Source organism: Galeopterus variegatus, unplaced genomic scaffold (assembly GCF_000696425.1).
Source record: "Galeopterus variegatus unplaced genomic scaffold, G_variegatus-3.0.2 Scaffold1688, whole genome shotgun sequence".
Taxonomy (NCBI): domain Eukaryota; kingdom Metazoa; phylum Chordata; class Mammalia; order Dermoptera; family Cynocephalidae; genus Galeopterus; species Galeopterus variegatus.
In genome coordinates this window covers 79,732-100,843 of record NW_007727799.1, presented here as the reverse complement: position 1 = coordinate 100,843, position 21,112 = coordinate 79,732, and the positions used below count along the sequence as shown (strand labels likewise).

General features: G+C 38.9%; 1 protein-coding gene across 1 annotated transcript in view; it reads right to left on the bottom strand.

Moving 5' to 3' along the window:
• Positions 1–515: 515 nt before the first annotated feature.
• KIAA1456 (KIAA1456 ortholog) overlaps positions 516–21,112 on the bottom strand; it is a 21,968-nt gene continuing 1,371 nt past the window's right edge. Inside the window, exons 2-4 of the mRNA XM_008578437.1 lie at positions 13,252–13,406; positions 8,705–8,878; positions 516–2,400 (exon numbers count right to left, since the gene is read on the bottom strand). Coding sequence (XP_008576659.1) covers positions 1,367–2,400; positions 8,705–8,878; positions 13,252–13,405 — 1,362 coding nt within the window. The 5' untranslated portion in view covers position 13,406 and the 3' untranslated portion in view covers positions 516–1,366. The remainder of the gene's footprint in view (positions 2,401–8,704; positions 8,879–13,251; positions 13,407–21,112) is intronic.

The window sequence follows — 21,112 nt, the reverse complement described above, 5'->3', positions numbered from 1 at the left end:
AGTGACCACACAATGCCCAGTCCTATAAAGTGGCAGAAATTCAACACTGTTTTAGTAGAAGTTGATTCTGTTTAAATCCCTAATTTAACTAATAAAATGTGGTCACCTTCAATAAAATAAATGCCTGGATATTATTTTTTAATATATGACAACAAATCCCAGTCATATCTCCACCAAGGCCAAATAGCCTACACCTTAGCAATCTACAAAGGCCCTTCAAAAACGTCATGGAAAAATGGAATTAAAAGACATTATATTGGGCCGGCCCGGTGGCGCACTGGATAGTGCGCCGCTTGGGAAGCGCGGTGGCGCTCCCGCCCGAGGGTTCGGATCCCACATACAGACCGGTTCCCGCTCACTGGCTGAGCGAGGCGCGGGAGCAACACCGAGGGTTGCAATCCCGTTGCCGGTCCCCGGTCCGGTACGGGGGCAACACTGAGGGTTGCGATCCGTTGCCGGACACGGAAAAAGACAAAAGACAAAAAAAAAAAAAAAAAAAAGACATTATAAATCTTTCCATGAACTTTTTGAGTACCCCTCATATTTATCCTCAGAGCCAAAATAAAACAGTGCTTTGAACAGATTCTCTTTCCTAAATACTCCTTCAATTCATAAGAAAAGCATAATTCTAGATGAAAACTCATTAGCCATTCTTTGTCTTATTTTAACTGACTAAATATTCAAGTTTCTAATAAGGCTGGAAAAATACCACTTGGATACTGCACTCTCTACAGTGCCTTCACAGACCATCTGAGCCACACTGAACACAACACGTGCTTATCCTGAAAGCAAGTTGGCTTATAACTTAGAGAAGCCCTTGTAGCACTTGTCTCTCTCGACCATCACTCACGTTTCTGAAGACTTTAAGTAGAAACCAGACTTGGCAACAAAACGACTTATCCAGTGGTTCAGTATGTATCTGTGCAGTGGAATAGATTTACCTGTTATCTTGCACGCAGATCTAAATTATAACCTGAGAACCAGAAATTACCCTCTTACTTTATAAAAAAATACTGTTTTAAAAGATATATTTAACAACAGAACCTTTTAAAATCAATGTATAATACTGAAAAATAATATACATGTATACTTATAAGAATTTCATCTTTCAGGGAGAAAATAAATCCAAACTGTACCGAAGTACGTTTTCTATTGCTTCTTCAGATCTTTTACATTAACATTTAAACACAAATACTCTTTGTCAAGTGCTTTAGGTGCCAGGCTCTGGGCTTACCCAAAGATTAAAAAGATGATCAATTCATAGTCTCTACAGACCAAAGCATAAAGGGATTAAAAAATAATAAAATCAGATCCAAGTTCAGATAATCCCATCAAACTTAGTGAAAAATTGTCTGAAATGATCCAATCAATCACAATTTTCTTTTTTCTCTGCAATGATGCACCAGTTGCCATGATCATTCCCCGAGCTCAGAACATGCAGCTCTGACACGTTCTCCTGCAGGAGGCCGCACAGCTCACCTTCTCGAAACACGTGGTAGTAGCGCATAAAGGCTCTGGAATCCGAAATGTCAGGCTGTTCTTCGACAGAAATTGTGTCATCTGGGTTGGAATCAGTGCAATCGACTGCAGAAATCCTTCTCAATATTTTACTAGCAGAAGGGTTACCTTCTTCTAAGTTACCCACATCCATGCAATCCTCCTTGGTATTCATGCCATCTAGAAAATTCCCCCCACCATTTCTCCTAATTTCTCCTTGATGGTCTCCATTGAGATGCTTCAAAGTGCCTGGTGCTCTCAGCCACTCCAAGTGTTTTCGAGAAGAAGTTTCCAGAAACACTTCATCATCTAAGTTTTGCTCTTTTGTTGAAAATGGCTCTTGGCAATCAAAGTCTAAACTAGAACGTCTGGAAGGCTGGACTGATATAGCACTGTCAGTCCAACCTTCTGGGTTTTTCAAGGGTTTCACTGTCTCAATTTGCTTCCTCAGAGTTGATTCATCCAAAGATCGGGAGAAAAACCAGGAACGAACAGATTTTCCTAACGTGTTATAGAATCCATAGTCTTCCTCACCTTCCTTGGCAATATTTGTGCAACAGGTTCCAGCCATAGCAGGTTCATAGTCCACGCTGTGGGACCGCTGTGAACCACACTGCTCTTTAAAACAAACAGAACAGCTACACTCAGAGCAAGGTGGATGGGAGAGATGGCTTGTTTTCGGATGTCTGCACTGCCTCTTCCTCCCAGACTGGCTGGATTCTGAGAAGAGCTGGGAACACAAGGCCCTGTTCCATGGGACAAGCACATCTTGCTTCTCAAAGTGACGGTTCTTTTGTTCCATTGCCCAAACATAAATCATCATCTGGCCTCCGGGAACCAAGACCCTGGCCATTTCTTTTATTGCTCTGATTCTTCTTTGTTTTGTAGAAAAGTGATGTATGACTGCAAAAGAAAAAACTGTGTCTCAACATGTATACACACACAGAAACATGCACATTTGTATACTAGTGTTTTCCATTAACAATGATAAAATTTTGACATATAGTAAAACCTCATTTCCTACATGGCAAGGTAGAAATAGCATAGGAAAGACATAACTTTCAGCCTCGGCTCCTGTACTTATTAAAGAGCTGATACTGGGCAAGTCGTTTAAGTTCCCTAGACATTAAGGTTTCTTAGCTATAATAAGAAGCCTAGAATAAATACATCTGTGAGGTCTCTTCCAGTTCCAAAAAATCTTACAAATTCTGTTAACCAGAAGGATGGCCAGTGTGAACTACTAAAATTTGAAAAGGGTACTAAGTTAGATAAGTGTTCCCTGGTAGAATTCTATGAAATAATTCATTGCTTTAATGAATAATTGGTACTTCTAAAGCAATAAAGGATGAACACGACTAATTGGTGTTGATAAAATTAATAAAGCACATAGAAGTAGAGAAAAATGTTAAAGACATTGTTTTTCTGTTTAGATGATGCAAAGATAAGCCAGTCTAACCCAAGTCAAAATGATTGCTTATAACTTTTGAAAGTGGTAGTACAATATAAAATTGTGCCTATTTTAAAAATATCAATTTCTAGGTCATCATTTTACTTCCAATCCCTGCAAAGTCAAAGTGAGATTCAAACAAGACTGGCTTTATCTAGTCGCTAAGTGTGTTATTATTTTTATCTACCAATACACAGAAAGTGCTAGCCTGTGAGTTCCTTGGGGAGTTTAATCACAGCACTGTTTCAAGAGAGGACATCAAATTAGTTTTCCATGCACAGGCCTACAAAATATGTCAGGGAATATTATCAGTCCCAAGCAAAGTTGGGAGACTCCTACTCTGCTGCAAGTAGTGAGTGCAGAGACAAAGGCTGAAAACGTCCCTCTAACACGCACCAATATCCAGCTGTTAGTAAGGGTGGTAGGCAAATGAATCTCTGTAGTTTACCTGCCACAGAGACATACTAAATATCTAAAAGGACACTCTTTTCTTTTTTTTCTTGTGACTCATGTCTTACTTTATTTGAGGCACCAAGTATGGGCTTCAAACTCACAAGAACAGTTAGCACTGGCGATCAAGAGAGTATACAAGATAATGTGTCCCTTTGCTGTGTCCGGTCTACATCATTTCATGTCCCTAGCACTCTGATGAAGGCAGCAGCCATCAGTTAAATACACAAGCATTTCTACCCATGACAGCAGCCATCAGTTAAATAAACAAGCATTTCTACCCATGGCAGCAGCCATCAATTAAATAAACAAGCATTTCCACCCATGGCAGCAGCAGCAGCATCGTTACATCCCTGTGTTACTCTCTATTGAGGGATCTTTGCTGATGGAGCCTTGGTTGAAAATTACCTAGTGAGTTTTTCCTTCTATGTGGAGCCAATTTCACACCTAACCGGTGTGAAACTAAAACAAACAGGCATTAAAACATACTAACAAATAAAAATATGTTAAATGGTGGACAATGGTGGTGTTACTGATACCTTTCTCACAAATTTTCTACTATCACTTTAATTGGAATGATTAATATGGTTGGATGCAAGTCTACCACCTTTCTTTTTTGTTGTTGTTTTTATATTATTTATTAGATAATTTTTTCCTCTCCATTTTCTTTGTTCTCTTCTAAAGGAGATTCTTGTATAGATAAAACTGTCAAAGGAAGATCCTTCAACAGGCACACTTTGTTTTGTTAGTGATCAGGTTTTCATCTCCACCAACAGCACCCCGGTGTCTGTACTGTGCCGTGCAGCAGTGCAGGACAGCCAGAGGTATGAGGGCAAAATGGGTTTGAAGAACAAGGCACCAATATATTTCATCCTAGATCTATCGACAACTAGCCTGGGGATCTTTGACCAATCACTCTAGCCTCAGACTGCCCCCTCTCACACCCCTCAAAGAGCCCTTTATTATGGTTCATTTGAAAGCATGGCATTTCTAGAAGCACTGTCTTGATTCCCGAGCTGAAAGGAGGCACCGGGTCAGGATGGAGAAAGACTAAACACATCACTAATGCGCATGTCTATGTGTGACTACTCAGAGCCATCAGTGTCTCCCATAACTTGCATCTCATTCACTCTAGAACTTCTATGGGTATGTTTTCTAAATACAGTCCATTTTTATTATTCAAAGATTCTGTATTTGCCAACTTTCCCACTCAATAAAATTTATGTGGAACCCCCAAAATCAATACTCCCAGGTTTGGGGGTCATTTCACCTACAGGTGCAGAGTGAATTCGAGCCTCCCATGTGTGTGTTCCCCACAGAGGTGGTCCACCACGCTGCACTGCCTTCTATCTGAACTCTAATACTGTGAGCGAGTTTCTCTTCATGGTCTACTTAGGGCCACAGTTTTTGCACGTTTGTGCTTTTTGTTGGTGATTACACTATTTAAAATGACCTCCAAGCATAGTGCTGACATGTTATCAAGCACTTGCATGAGACGGCTGAGGTGCCTTGTGGAGAAAATACATGGGTTGGATGAGTTTAGTTCAGGCATGAGTCATAGTGTTGTTGGCCTAAGTGTAAAATTAAGTAAAGTATCTTTAAACAGAAGCACACATTAAACAAAGTCATGTATTGATTAGTTGACAAAAGCATTGTGACCAGAGGCTCCCAGAAACCCGATCCTGTATTACTCCTGGATCCTGTATTCCAATGAATTTTCTAGTTCAGTGTTCACAGAGATTTTATAGAACATTACTGTGGTGAATGATAATTGGCTGTATTTATTTTGGGGGCCATAAAAGAAAAAAAACATTAAAATAGGACTATTTTAATACAATAGTCTCTCTTCAGTAGACTCATAGCAACATTTCAGGATTTTATTGGGCTTTGAAAGAAGTTTTGTTTTTTTAAGAAAGTTTATAATGAATAAGTGATCATTCATTTCCAATCACTTGAAATACCATAATTTCACCCAGGAAATATCTGCATCTTTTGTATTATGTTTTATCTTTAACATGAAATAAGTAACAACCTTTAAGCCAAATGCTTTTGCAAAAAGAAAAGTTTACAAATGAAGATTTCTTCATAACATAAAAATGTTTTATACATGCATATACATACATGTTCTATTAAGAAACATTGTAAATATAACTAAAATGGGACATGAGGATATATTTATCCGAAATATCAATGTCAGGAAACTATGTTGAATTTTTAAAAGATAAAAACATACCCTTTCATTTAAAAATCATAATCATAACTTGAAGGCAAAAACGGTATTCAATATATGTATCCTATAGCAATATTCTCCTGATGAGAGCCCAGAAAATAGGTAGCTAAATTCAATATTGGATTCCAGAATCAGATGGGAAGTTACACAAAATCACATTTAGAGTCCTGTTACATCTTGATATTTTATTATTTATTGTTATTTAACATTTCAAGTGTATGTATCTCATCTCTCTAACTATAAGCATTCAAAATTTATGGTTTTAGCATAAAGCAGGGTTTTTCAACCTTAGCATTACTGACATTTGGGGCTAGATAATTCTTCTCTGTGGGGAGCCACTGACTAGCTGACATTAGCACACATACACGCACCCAGTGTGACAACCCCAAATGTCTGCAGACACTGCCAGTGTCCCCAGGAGAGAGGGGCGGAGCATCATAACCCCCAGTTGAGACTCATTGGCATAAAACATGTAATTGATTGACACTATGTTGCCAAAGTTTCCTAGAATTTTGTCAGCACATTACAAAGGTAAGTAGAAAGAGTGTTTCTCTTTTCTAATCTGATAGTAAAATATAGTGAATGTGTAACTAGGTATGATGCTTATCTTTCACATTATTATGGAGAGACATGGTCTCTTAATAGTATGGAATAGAAATAATATGGAAAATATATTTCTTCATGTTAAGATAAGCAAGAAGTGCCAAGACATAAAATTAAAAATAGGGAAGCAAATATTTATGGACAGAGAGAGATAGTTTATTGAAATTTCTCATAGAATAGTTCTAAATGTGAAATCTAACTGAAAATGATCACATCACATTAACTCATAGCTACAGTTCATAAAAATGCATACTGTTTTTCCACTTAAGGAAACATTTTTAATTAGAAGATGGTAACCAGGGATGCTTCATTTTCTCTGATAGTACGCATGAGATTAACCTGAAAACAGAGAAGGATTTAACCAGGTTCACATGGAGAATTTCCCCAAAGCAGGAAACCTCATATCCCTTCCCTGCAACCTTGGCTCAATGGTGTGGCCTAGATGTAGGTAGTCTTGCAGATCCTAAAACTAATGTCAGCAAAAGAAGAGGAAAGAGTATATGTACTTTTCTGACTGCTCTCTGATGTCTAGTCCTTTAGGTGAAATGACCAAACCAAAAACTTTTTCCACTAAAGATTTAAAGTATTGTGTAGTGTTGCTTTACTCAGCAAGATCCCCTCCTTGTTACAGACTGAATGTCTGTGTCCTCCTAAGATTCATATATTGAAGCCCCAACCCCCAGTTAATGGTATTAGGAGGTGGAAACTTTGGGAGGTAATTAGGCTTAGATGAGGTCATGAGGGTGATGGTCCCATGATGGGAGTAGTGTGCTTAAAAGAGATCTTAGAGCTTTCTTTGTCTCTCTCTCCCTCCAACTCCTCCCCCCATGTAAAGACACAGCAAGAAGGCAGCCATCTGCAACCCAGGAAGAGAGTCCTCACCAGAACCTGACCCTGCTGTTACCCTGATCTCAATCTTCCAGCCTCCAGAATTCTGAGAGATAAAGGTCTACTGTTTAAGCCACCCAGTCCATGGTATTTTGATGTAGCAGCCTGAGAAGACTAAAACACTCCTCTTATTACTTAAAACCAAAATGGACCTAACAGTTTCAACTGCAAAGTAGACTGTAATAGAGCTGGCTCCCATGGCAAGCATCTCTTGCTGGTCCTAACTAGTCACAAGCTTATAGCATCCAGGCCTACATCCCTCACCATGCAAAGATACAGTCTCCACATAATGTTGAATAAATTGATGTCTCATCTATTTCAGGAGACAGCAAACAGTCTTACTCTGTATTTTTACTGGAATTGCAGCCAGTTTTATGTAAAATCACTTTGCTTTGGTAAAGCTTGTTATATTCAAATAGATTAATTTTTAAAAGTGTATTGGAGCAAGTAATTTGCTTTGCAAAAGATTTTTCCATTGCAAAAGAACTTGTCATAGGATTCTCTTAAATAACAAGTCCCCTACCATATTTAAATATGACTAACATATTAGGTGTCAGGAATACAAGTACTGGGTAAAATGAGACTTACCTGTGTTTATTTCAGGAATGGATTTTTCTGCTTTTGTTTTTTTCATTTTTTGGCATGTGTGTTTTCTGGGCACTTGTTGGGAATATAAGGAATGCATTATCTAGACTCATGAACAATCTCTAGCAGTAAGAGAGCAGATGGCATTATAAAAACAATGCAATCTGGGACCAGGTGGGACCCATCTCCAGGAATCTGAGTATCAGTGAGTGGCAGATTGGTTCAGGTGACATTCAGTGAGTTAGTCCTAGAATTCTCTGTTAATAATGGGCATTATTGTGGCCTGAAAAAGGTAATATCACTTCCAAAAATCTACCTTGCATTGGAAGAATTTGGCTTCATTTCAACATAATGAAGTACTATCTTAAATGAATAAGATTCCTCTAATACTTTCTTACTCATAAGTAAAAGAAACTGGAATGAATCATCAAAAAGAATACAATAAGTTTGAAGGTTTAAATAGTTAAAACAATCATATGTACCATAAGTGCATTTGAGATTAGTCAAATAACTCAGGTAGTTGAAATATATTTTTTTAATTAGATAAAATGAATTACATAGTTCTTTTTATACAGAATGGACATTGATAGTCATTTATTATCTTTATTAAGTATTATGTACTGTACACAACTGTAGACTTTTATACGACTGGCAGTAGGTTTGTTTCTACCAGCATTACCACAAACATGTGAGCATGCATTGTTCTATGATCCCCTGGAAGGTTAAGATGTCACTAGGTGATAGGGATTTTTCACTCCATTATAGTGTTATGGAACCACCATTGTATGTGTGAACCTTCATTGACCAAAAGGTCGTTATGCAGCAAATGACCGTATTTTGAAATCAATTGCCCTAAATGTAAGATTTTACAAAGGCTCTAAAATAAATGTCTTAAAAACCTTAAAAAAAAAAAAAAAAAAGAATGGATGTTGAGTCATGAGACTGGCCTCAGCCACATCAATTGTTCTCATGGCAAAGAGTGAATGTGTGACTGGCTGCCTTACCTCCTATGGAGATGATGGCATCGAAGCCCTGATCCCTAAAGGGGAGATTAAGGTTGTCACATACCATGACTTCACATCCTCTATTCCGGGCAATCTCTACCAATGGCCCACAGTAGTCACAGCCCAGGGTATGTACCTGGCTGTTCACTTTAAGATACTTTCCAGTTCCACAACCTATAAGAGAAAAACCTGTGTCACATGCTGTCCTTGATGGAAAGTGGAAAATTCCTAATTTGTCCTATAAGGAGGAGAATAAGTAAGTTATACTAACTAACCAAGACAGAATACAACATGGTGTAAAGGTATTCCCAAAAGCAACAGAAAAGCCTTCAGAAACTACTTACATATTTCCATATAGAATAGGAGAGAGAAAAGGGAATGGACAAGTGAAATAACACTTATTGAATATTGAATGAGATATTGTCCATAGGGTTTAGCACATTAGCACAACCAAAACATGTCAGCAGTCCCATGGCCAGGAATAATAGTTCCAGCATCACAGGGACAGACTGTGCAGTCTTGTCACCTCCACATGTGTGTTTCAGTATTATGTGTGCACGCCAAGGCATTTATCCTCCTGTTGTCACTCCAAAGACTCTGACCACTTTCTGACTATTGAAAACAGACTACTGTCAACAACTTTCAATGGATATAAATAAAATAATTTATACAATAAAACATGCTTTTCAATTTTTTGAATTTGAATTTGAATGAAAAATTAAGTTTTAACATCTTTTTATCCAATCTGTTGTCAATGCTAGGTTTTAAATGATCTGTGTTGACTCAGTACACAACTTTGACAAAGAGCTATTTTTTCTTAAATAGGCCATTTTTGACATTCACTTTCCAGGCGCAGAGATCCAAATAATTCATAATTTACACAACTGAAAGATTTGAGTCAATCAGATCTTACTGATATTATGACGAAGAAGGTAATAACACAAATAACCATCCTGAAACAAAGCCCTCTACAATTTAGTATCTAGTGTTATATTCTATCACAGACATTTTGTCTAATTCCTTTACAGAAATATTTACAGAAATTATTAGTGCTGATACCTGTACCTACTGGCATTACCTATAGATTGTTCTGCCTGGAAAAAAATACCTACCGCTATTCAATGATTAGTTTCCTTCTTCTGAAATACATCACAAAACTTTAATAACTCTCCTTAATAGGAGCTTTTCAAAATTATGAGGTAATAAAAGCAAAATTAAGGTTCACTGATGCCAGCTGAGCCAGTGGAAAGCACATGAATAAAAAATAAGATTTCTAACATTATTATTTCAATGTACATGACTGGGGTCTTGAAACATTTTAGAAACATTTTAGATCGCACAGCCACTGTTCCTAACAATGCTTAGGAGAAAAAGTAGCCACTCTTTGAGGGCAATTGTGGGAGAAATATAATTCACAAAATATTTTAAAATTGAAATCCTGTATATTTCAAAGATGATCATCCTATTTTAAGAGAAATAGCCTTGGAAATTTGTTTGCTCTTTTATTGGCTGGAAGAATACATTTGGATAAATGAAAGGGAAAATTACTTCAAAGATACTGATGAAAACAAATTCCTAGACCATTAATGCTAGCAGGAACTGTTGAGAAAGCATTTGGTAATAAAGAGGAAACTGTCTTTCCAAATTTAAACAGCTCCTGAAACATTTCCAGAGCCCTGGTGCCCTTGATTTACCCTACATTCATTTCTAATGGCTTTCATTTTTAAAGGTGGTAGTGGAACTTCCAAATACGATATAATCATCCACTTTCAAAGTGCATGCACTGAGATGCTAGAAATGGAAAGATTTTATTTTAATGAGGAAATCAAGAATAGTGCCAAGCCTCGTCCCATTATCTTAAATGTAAATCAGAACATTACTGATACTGTAGCAAGCTCCAGTACACAACAATCATGCTCCTTTACAAAATCTCATTAAACAAAAACCTTGCATAGATAGCACTGACAGAGACTGCACACTGAAGTTTGCAGAAACAAACACGTTTTTAAAATCATGAGTTTTTTGCTAAGGCCTTGTCTGAAAGAGAATTCTCTTTTCCTATGGGAAAAAAGGAGAATATAGCCATGTGTTTCCCGTTTTATGTACATTTCTTGAGGCCAGAGATGAGGAACTATGTTTTATTCTACAGGCACATAGGAAGAGTTCTGAATTTTCATTGTCTCAGTGAAGAAATCCTAATCAGAGAAGAATTTAGCCAGTTAAATTGGACCATTGAGATAAGAATAAATACACTGAGAATTAAGAGACAAGTGGAAGCCTCATTATCGAAAAGTTAATTTTTATTATGTACACAAAACTAAAATCTTCCATGCTATTAGGACAGTTGCCTCTGATGCCAGTTTTGTAAAAGGGGAATTTTGCTCAAAAAGAATCCAGCTCTGGTCTTTTTCCTACTTTCTAAACTGATCCAAGTAAAGATTTCCAACCACAGAATGCCCTTCATGCACCAGCCAGTGGACTGAAGGTTGACTAGCCCATTTCAGGACAGGTACTGCCGTAAGTACACAGGGCACAGCACTTCCAGAGAAGATCTTGGCATTTCCACTGTCTTTGAATCACTGAAGTTCCTTTTATTGAGGCTGCTGTTCCTGCTCACTTAATCCCTGATCCCTGCTCTCGGGACTCAGTTTCCACACCAGGAGCTATCATCACACGCCTCAGCCAGTCAGCTTGACTGCAGAGTGCAATGATGTGGTTAGTAAAGTTTGGGTCACCTGAGCTCCCCGTTCTTAGCTTTCTTGTTTCAGCTCTCTGAAATACGGTGAACTATTGTCTCTTCCACAATCCATTCAGTGCCATGTTTTCTGCATTTTTCTTGGTGATTTCATTGTTTAAAATGCCCCCCGAAGCATAGGGCTGAAATGCTGCCTAGTGTTCCTGAACATAAGGCAGTGATGTCCATTATGGACAAAATATATGTGTTCAATAAGCTTTGTTCAGACATGAGCTATTGTGTGTTGCATGTGAGTTCAAGATTAATGGGGCCGGCCCCGTGGCTCACTCAGGAGAGTGCAGCGCTGGTAGTGCCGAGGCCATGGGTTCGGATCCTATATAGGGATGGCTGCTGTGCTCACTGGCTGAGTGTGGTGCTGACAACACCAAGCCAAGTGTTGCGATCCCCTTACTGGTCAAAAAAAAAAAAAAGATTAATGAATCAACAATATATTGTAATAAGGCATCTTTAAACATCTTTATTGACAAGTTGATAAAAATGTTGTGACCAGAGGCTCACAGGAACCGAACCCTATATTCCCCCCATGGACAATGATTCAATATTCATTAATCCAGTGTTCGTGATAACTTTATAATACTGTGAATGAAGACAAATCAACTGTATTTTCCTTCATGATTTCTGTGTGTGTGTGTGTGTGTGTGTCATACACAGAGAGGCCTTTCCCCTCTGAGACTATTTTTGTAAATAATCTAGTTGTCATCTTACCCTTTAATGATTTCATTTTCTTACACTTAAGTCGTTGCCTCACTTGAAATTTATTTTGGTGTAATATGTGAGAAAGTAGCTCTCATTATACATTATACATATGTTGTCCCAAAGCCATTTATTGAATAGTTTCTTCCCCCACATACTGATTTTAACATTCTAGCTCATTGCTTAGATTATGGGTGGTAAGAGTTCCAAATTTGCTGCATCTTCTGAAACCAGATTTATTTTTTAAAAATTGGCATGACAGAGATACTTTTCAAAGACTCCCAATTTCTATGTGACATGCAGCCCTCCCCCAAATTCCACACTGCTCAGCCATCTTTGACGAGTTCAAAGCTGCAGACGTGTCTGTTTCTCTGGCGAGTATTTAGAGCAAATGTAAACTGGACAGAATTTCTAACTACAGAGATGACTCCTATGGGTGCAGTCAGCATGCAATTGCTAGAAAGGGGTTTTAGGTGGGCATGCCTCACACGGGAATCTAATCACATCTTAAATATTAGTCTTAGATCTGCTGGGTTGTGGTTTACTACTTTTCAATTCAGAAAGATACTCCAGACACATCAGTGATTTTGGAAATATTATCTAATTAAAGATATGCTATAACAATAAAACACCTCCATAATAATTAAACGCAAGGATCCATGAGATCAATAAGAGGTTATAGGACCAATTTCATAACCCTACAATTCTGGCTCTTCTGTAGAAGGAATGAGAGCTACTCAGGGTGAGCTGCCAGAACAAAACACATTTAAAAAAAAAGTGAACGTCTCTAAATTTAAAATGGTCAATTTCACACGTGGTCATTTCCATCCTGATTTATCCAATCAATGTCAGGTCAATTTTGGTGGAGTATGTGTGCAAAGGCCCTGAAAAGATTAACACTGTCTAAATGTAGCTTTGAGGAACTTTCTACTTGCTGACTCGACTATATGAATTTCTGCTATAAGGTGAATATTCTAGATCCTGACATGCCATGGACACAATTTCAGGCCTCCTGTTAGAACAAAAATGAAAAATGAATCTGGAAAAGGAAAGGCACGATGAAATATACTTCACACTACGTGGCGCAGCCCTGGGTTACCTATGTCAGCGATGAGGCTGCCCGGCTTCTGCTCCTGGAGGAACTGGCGGACACGAGGCCAGGCCTTGCTCTGCAGGTCGCTGAAATAGGGGGCAGTGCTCTTGTACACATCATGCACGTGCTGCTTCTCCAGCCGGGCGGCTTCATGATCCATCCTGGGTAAAACAGGACCCACCGAGGAATGCAGGTCAGAGTATGCACCAGTGACGGCGAAAGGAGGATGCAGGGACCTATGGCTGCAGAAGTTGTGCTGCCCTCGCACTGTCTTAAAGCTGCACCAAAACCTTCACAGTAACCTCACTATGGTTGCCAAAAGACTAGCAAATGCGTAGTTTTCATCTGCTAATCTTCAGAAAATAATGGTTTGGGAACGAGCTAATCATTAAGTTCCTGTGCAAGATCAATTCTTCATTTTGGAAGCACAGCCCAAATTCTTACTGAATGGTTCACTTCGGGTAAGATCGTTCTCCCATGTGCTAAATGGATGGTACAATTTTATAACTGGTAGCTCACCACTCTAATCTAATCACGAAGCCCTGCTAATTCTACCTTATATAATGTCTTTGGATTCCAACCACTTCTCTACATCTCCACTGCTTCGATTTTATTGAAGGAACTCATTTTTTGCCTGAATTACTTCAACAGCCTGCAAACAGGTTTTGTGGCCCTTCAACACCCTTCCCTCAATTATATCATAGCTATTTTTCTAAAATATAAATCTATATTGTATTTGCTTCCTATTGTAGACTTCTTCGAAGGCATCTTACAGCTTGTCTGATCAAGTTCAGCTGGCTTAGAAGGTCATATAAGGCCTTTTCTGATCTGGCCTCAATTTCCCTGTTCTGGGCCATTTCTCAGCATCCTGCCCCAGCATCTCCTAAGCCTGTCATACTCGTGCTCTGTGGTTTCCCAGAGGTGCCACATTCCCTCTCACCCAGGGGCCTGAACAGATGCTGTGCTTTACCTGGCTAACTCTGATTCATTCTTGGCTCAAGCATCACCTCCTCCAGGAAGACTTCTCTCACCTCCTCCAGGAAGCCTTCCCTCACCTTCCATGCAGGCTAAGGGCAATCAGAAAGGAGTAGGAAAAGCACAAGAGTAGGTCCTGGGGTCCTGACTATTTTGAGCTTAATCCTTTAATTATTCTACTGTGGCGTGCGAGTTTGGGGTATCCCAGGGAAGTGGTCAGGGTCTCGGATTCTGGCTTTTATTAATCAAGATGAAACTATTTTCAGTCATTTAAGAACCATTTGTCCCTCCTGGTGCCATTCAGCTAGTTCAGCCCTGGCCCTTGTACTCCAGTGGCACCTCATGCTTACCTCTACGGATCACAAAGTTCTGTAATAGTTGTGTTGAGATATTTGTCTCTTGCACTGGCTGAAAGACCCTAGAGACAGGGACTTGTCTTATTTCATGCTGAATCCCAGCACTTAGGACACAGCATGTCCTCAACAAATGAGCAGACAAACAAATAACCATAATGGACCCAACTCTGTGTACAGAGGAGAACACTAGCTTTGGTAGACAAGGGAGTCATTGTTTCATCCTGGGGAGTGTGGGAAGGGAGGGGACCCGACACCTGCAGATGACAGTGTGAAGGGGAAGGGATTGTCCCTGACAGCCTCCGTCCTCCCACCCTCCACCCCCCCTGGGAAGTAGGAAACACTTGGGTAAGATGGTATCTGCCAAGTTACTTCACCGTAAATTACCTTTACCCCCTCTGTATTTAAGAAATATCTTGTGGACAGATGCTTTGAGACGATGCAAATATTGTTTCTCATACCCTCACCCACCAGTTTTAGCATCTGCTGAATGATTCTTGATGATATTCTAATTCCATCATGCAAAGAAGAACTTATCAGGATTTACTCTTAAAAAGCAATAGGTTGTCCTTAATCCCGACAGACCTGCCCACCGCCTCTGCAAAAAATCCTAGCAAACTCTTTGAGTATAAATCTAATTTGTGAAGTCTGACAGAACTTCCACCCAAATTGAAACAGCTTAAATGGCACCCTCAAGTGGAATTTACAAAGTAAACATATGGCTGGTTACAACTGCCCACACACAGAAAACTCAGACACTGTGTGCTTTTCTTTTAAATCGAAATCTCAGTAGATTAAAGTCTATTTAAATTTTCCCCCTCAAGGAAACAAACAGACAATATCATTTAGAGAATCCTAGAACAAATAAACTTTATTTTATTGCACTTGCAAATGTGAAGTAGCAACTGACATAAACCCAATTCCTTCCAATTTGTATTTTTTTAAATGGCTCCAATTTCAAGCTCAGAATTAGTGGCATCTAAACAGCACCAGTTGGAATCCTTTTTCTAAGTTCTACTCCAAACTTCCTGGCTTCGACCATCAACAACTTAAAGATGGCTATTTTTAGGTGTGTAAACCATATGAATCCTTTTGGGGGGGGGTTGTTTGTTTTTTGTTTTTGTACTTTACAGTTAAGTTTAAATGCTGCAGAATAAATAGTTGAGCATGAAAATTGATCTGTAGAGTTGGGGCTATCCAATATGACATTTTTGAAACTCTGTGCATTTAAATTTCCTACAATATTTTCCATATGGATTTTAGGAATATAAGCAAATCCCTTGTGAATTTGGTAGTGTGATTAAACTAATGAGACTAGCACTAAAGTAAGAGCACAGAATTCCAGGTAAAGCAAGGATTATCAGGTTTGGTTTAGCCAGGCTTCTTAATCCATGTGCTGTCAAATTCCAGACCCACAAAGTACTCCAGATAAAAAGGTCAGTAGTCAAAGCCACACATTGTGTCCCTCCTTTGAGACCCAAAATGCACATCAGCATACTACAAGTTTTGAGAACTCCTGCAGGAACAGTCCCAAATGATTTTTTTTAATTAGGTTTTTCACAAAATTATCAGACCTACAGGACGCATTTCTTTCATTAAACACCTGTCTTCTCAGGGGAAACTATTCTGTAGAAGACACTTGGGAAATAATTTAATGCTTTCCAATTCAAGAAAGTTCCCAAAAGAAAGGAAGTTCTTTTCCCTAGTATCTTTCTTTATTCATGTTATTTTAGTAAAGTATGTTACCTAAGAAACATGATTTATGTACTTTAACTACTAAGATAGTCTATAAAATTCTTAAAAGTAAGGACTACGTGAATTTTAACTGGAAAGTCAGAAGGAAGCCTAGCAGAGTTGCTCATTGCTGTCAGTCTCAGAGAGGCTGCTGCATGCCACGGGCCCCTCCTTCCACGGATATCAGCTCCCCTGACCAGACCCAGGTTGAAAACCAGACCTACCACCAGTCCATCAGTGGAGCTGGCCCAATTTTGAGAACTTGAACTAAAGGACCTGAATAGTCAGGTGACTGCAGGTGGTTGGCTGTGGTCACTGGAGTCTCTTAGATAGTCCATTTTTAGCCATGCACATATGGATGAATCAAGGGGAGATTGTTCTGCAAAGTAAATGTAGCCATCGTGAGAAAAGCAGGATGAGCGACTGCAATTTACATAGAGACTGTGGAGGGGAGAGAGGCACAGGAGGGAGGGATGTCTGGTATCTGATCTCCCAGTTCCAGTACTATGTGCAGTCTAGACAGGGTCTCAGGGCCACTCAACTCCAAGAAGCCTGTTCATTTCACAGTGCTAGCCTTGGGTCCTGATGTACATTATTTCCTAACCTTGAACCTCAATTGCATTCCGTGTTTTAGCCCTAAAATATTCTTCACTTGAACTCATTTCTTATGAGTTCTCTCATAATTTCTTATTTCTTCTCTCATTTCTATTTCTTACAACCACATCTTTCCTAAGGCAGGCAAATTTCTGACTCTTTATCTGGAGTGTTTTCATGCATCTGTAATTGGACAGGAGAGGAATTAGGAAGCCTGCTAACACAGACTCAATAGCCCTTGCTTCATCTGGAATTCTGCACTCTTATTTTAGTGCTAGTCTTTTAGCTCAATCATGCTACCAAATGCACAAGGAATTTGCTTTTTTATTAAAGAACATTTTGAAATGATTATTTTATACTTCAAATAACTAGTGTTCAAGGATGCTGACATAGTGTTGTTGTATCTTACCCTTACTGCTGCTATTCAAGCAGCCTGTAAAGCTTGCAACGTAACCTTGAAACAGACAAAAAATCAAATGCTAACAGTCAAAAGCATTCAGAGATATGACGACAAAAACATAAACCTGAGTAGAGAAAGCAGCAACTAACTTTGCCAGGGGGAAGCTGATGGAGGCACAGGAGAGGAGACCCCTGGACATTGAACCATCTCTGTGTCTCTTCCCTTGCCCCATAAACTCTGCCTGACCTCTTCGTCAGGGTTATTGACAACCCATTCCCAAGGTCTCAGGGACTGATATTCAGAATCCCACCGCTGTTTGCTCCTTTTTATTCTGCCTATGCTTTTTACATGACTATCGTTTGCAAATCCTTCCAATTCTGACTCCAGAAGAGCCTCATCTATAGTTCCATTCCTATCGCTCCTACCACCAATGTCCTGCTCACCCTTCAGAGTTCAGGTCTACAGGCACCTTTTCTTTCCCTGGTTTTGTTGTTGTTGTTATCTCTAAATAATTAAAAATATATTTTTTTCTGATTATAAAAGTAAAACAGAGCAAGACTAAATGGATTTAACTCTGATCGGTGCTTGCCAGGGTTTGAGGTAGAGAGAACTGATTGCAAAGGGGAATAAGGAAATTTCTTGGGGTGATGGAACTATTCTGTGATTTGATTGTGGTGGTGATTTTATGACCTTTGTTGTAACCTTTCTCAAAACTCATCGAATAGCAAACCTGAAAGGGATGAATTTGTATTATAAGTAAATTATATCACCCAGAACCACCAAGGGTCTGAGATCTTATCCTGCTTGCAAGCTAACAAGTTAGCCTGCTTGTTTCACAGATGCTGGAAAGAGACACGAGACTCTCAGGTCAGAGACAAGGGACTTTATTACTCATAGCTCAGCAGGCAGCATGAGCTGCAACTTTGCACTGGTACCTCCCAGCCCAAATCTCATGGAGGTGATGTAGAGACAGGCTCAGGTGGGTAATCTGCACACAGTGGGTTTGTATGACAACTGAGGAATCCTAAACTTAGAAAACTCCCAGTTTTATAAAGGAGTTCTTAGTCAAACTGCCTTACTCTTGCCCTGAACAGAGACATCTTATTATCCTAGATGGGGCTGGGGGGGCACCAAATCTGCCCTCTACTTGAGGGAGACACTATCTCCACTATCTCTATCTTCTAAGGCTATTTGCTATACAAGCATCCTTGAAAAGACAGTGCAGAGTGAAAGCTGATACACATGTGCAGAAATAAAAGCAAGACATGGAGAACTGTCTCCTAACAATAAACCTGATGTGTGTGTGTGCGTGTGTGCATGCATGTGTGTGCATGTATGTGTGTATGTGAGTGAAAGAGACAGAGACAGAGAAAGAGAGAAAGAAAGAAGCTGAATGACAAAAGTCAGGCATATGAAGATGAGAGGGAATAACTTAAAGGCTATTTAGCAGTATCTCACAAGTTTTTGTAAATGTGTTTTAAATGTCATTCAGTTCTAAATATTCTCTAATTTTATTTTGAATTGTTTCTTGTACTATGAAATATTTGGAAGTGTTTCGTCAAATTCCAAATGTAGAATAGGTGAATATATGTTTGTGTGTGTATATATATATATATATATTTTTTTTTTTTTCTACTTTTAATGCATGTTAGATAATGTGGTCTTGGTGATACTGGTTTATTGGTATGTGAGTCCTGAATCCAAGGACTAGTCCATAAGCAAACTTTGAAATGTACGCTACATGCATTTAAAAAGACAATGCATGCTTAATTGTTGAGTGGAAGCTCCTATGTATAATATCTATAGGTCTAGTTTATTAATTTCATTGCCCAAGTTGGCTATTCCCTTTTTAGACTTTGCCTGATCTATAAATTTCTGACAGAAGCATATTAAAATCTCACACCATGCTTCTGGATTTAATTTCTTCTTGCAATTCTGGCATATTTTGTATGAAATACTTTGAGGCTATATTGGTAAGTATATAAATGTTTAAAACTGTTCTATTATTTGTATTATTATGTAATGGTTTATTTATCTCCAATAATCATACTTAAAATCTATTTTTCTTTGTATTAATTTAGTTATTCCAGTTTGTTTTGGTAGGTTTTTGTCAGGTATTCCATTTTCAGTCCTTTATTTTCAATTTTTCTTTGTTCTTCAATTTTGTAGTTGTTCCTTCTAAACAATACATATCTTTATTGGGGTAAGGGTTGGGAGTGTGTATGTTTTTCTCCCTTCTAATCTGAAAGTCTCACTCTTTTAAATAATACACTTAGTCATTTACATTTTTTTCTCTTTGGGATATTAAAATTTTACTACAAATAAATAAATAAATGCTTTAAGCCTGAAATACGTTTGGTGAGTGAATGACCATGCAGCTAATGCCTTGTTGATGAGTCATGAGAGAAGGGAAAATAGTTTGAAACATAGAGAGAAGTCATATAAAATAATGCACTGAAAATCAGAAGAACAAATTGGATTTTATTCTAAGTGCAATGGCAAATAGCTTTAGGTTGGCAAGTGGGGTGCAACATGATTGAATTTACAATTTTAAAAGATCACTCTAGGTGTATCTAACTCTAAGAAGACTAGGGTAGCTGTTGTTCTTATTTGTCCAATCAAGGTCACCAATCCCCTTCTGATGATTTGTATCCCGCCCTCTCTGGATAGGTACTCAACCCGTGATGTCACGTATCCCTAGACACAGTCATTGGTTCAGCTGTGGGCAGGTGATGAAAAGGGAGCCAATCAGAGCCATTCCCTGAGATGTCTTCTGGAGTTAAACCAGAAGTGGCCTTGCCTCTAGCATCTCAGAGCTGGAAAGATGTAAGGGTCAGGCTGCCAGCAGCCATCTTTCCTACCACATGGAAAAAACCTGTCTTCAGGTAGAAGAGAATAAAGTCAGATAAGGTGAGCAGAGATGAAAGACAAATGGAGAGGAAAAAATAATCACAGTAGCATAAAATCCTCATTCCAGCCTCTGAGGTTTTAGTTCCTGTTGTCATGCCTACAGGAGAAAGCTTGCACTGCTCAGTCTGCCATCAAAACCCTCCACGATCCAGCCACAGACGACCTCTTGAGTCTGATGTCTCATATCTCCTGTAACTGAAATTCTCACTTTTTTCTCAGTGGGCCTTGTATACAGCTTTTTATTCAGGTTTTGCTGAAGCCAGCAAGCTGTTCTCTCTCATCTGAAATGCTCTCCTATCAACTTCACCTTCCAAAACAGGCCTCTGCCAGGGTCTTTCCTGGTCTTCAAAGTCTAGCACAGCTTCTTCCTCCTCCATTAAGCCTTTGTGGATAACTATAGATAAAAATAATCTCTCCCAGAATTTCTGCACACTGCAAATTTATTTCTCTATCACTCTTAGGGCACTTTACCTACTAAGCTCTTGGAGACTGGGGACTAAAATTTGATCTATGAATCTATGTACCTATGTATACATATTATATATGTATACATATGTATATATATCATATATGTGCCTTGCATAGTGCTGACCATGGAGCAACATGAAATAATTAATTGTAGAACCAATGAATCAATGAACTGTTTTTTTTGTTGTTGTTGTTAAATTTTTATTTTGTCAATATACACTGTATATGATTATTATGGCCCATCACCGACACCTCCCTCCCTCCTCCCTCTCTCCCCTCCCCCCCAAGAATGTCCTTTCCGTTTGCTTGTTGTAACAACTTCATAAAAGTATAGTTGTTATGGGGTCGGCCCGGTGGCGCACTGCGCTAGTGTGCCGCTTGGGAAGCGTGGAGGCGCTCCTGCCGAGGGTTCGGATCCCACATACAGACCGGT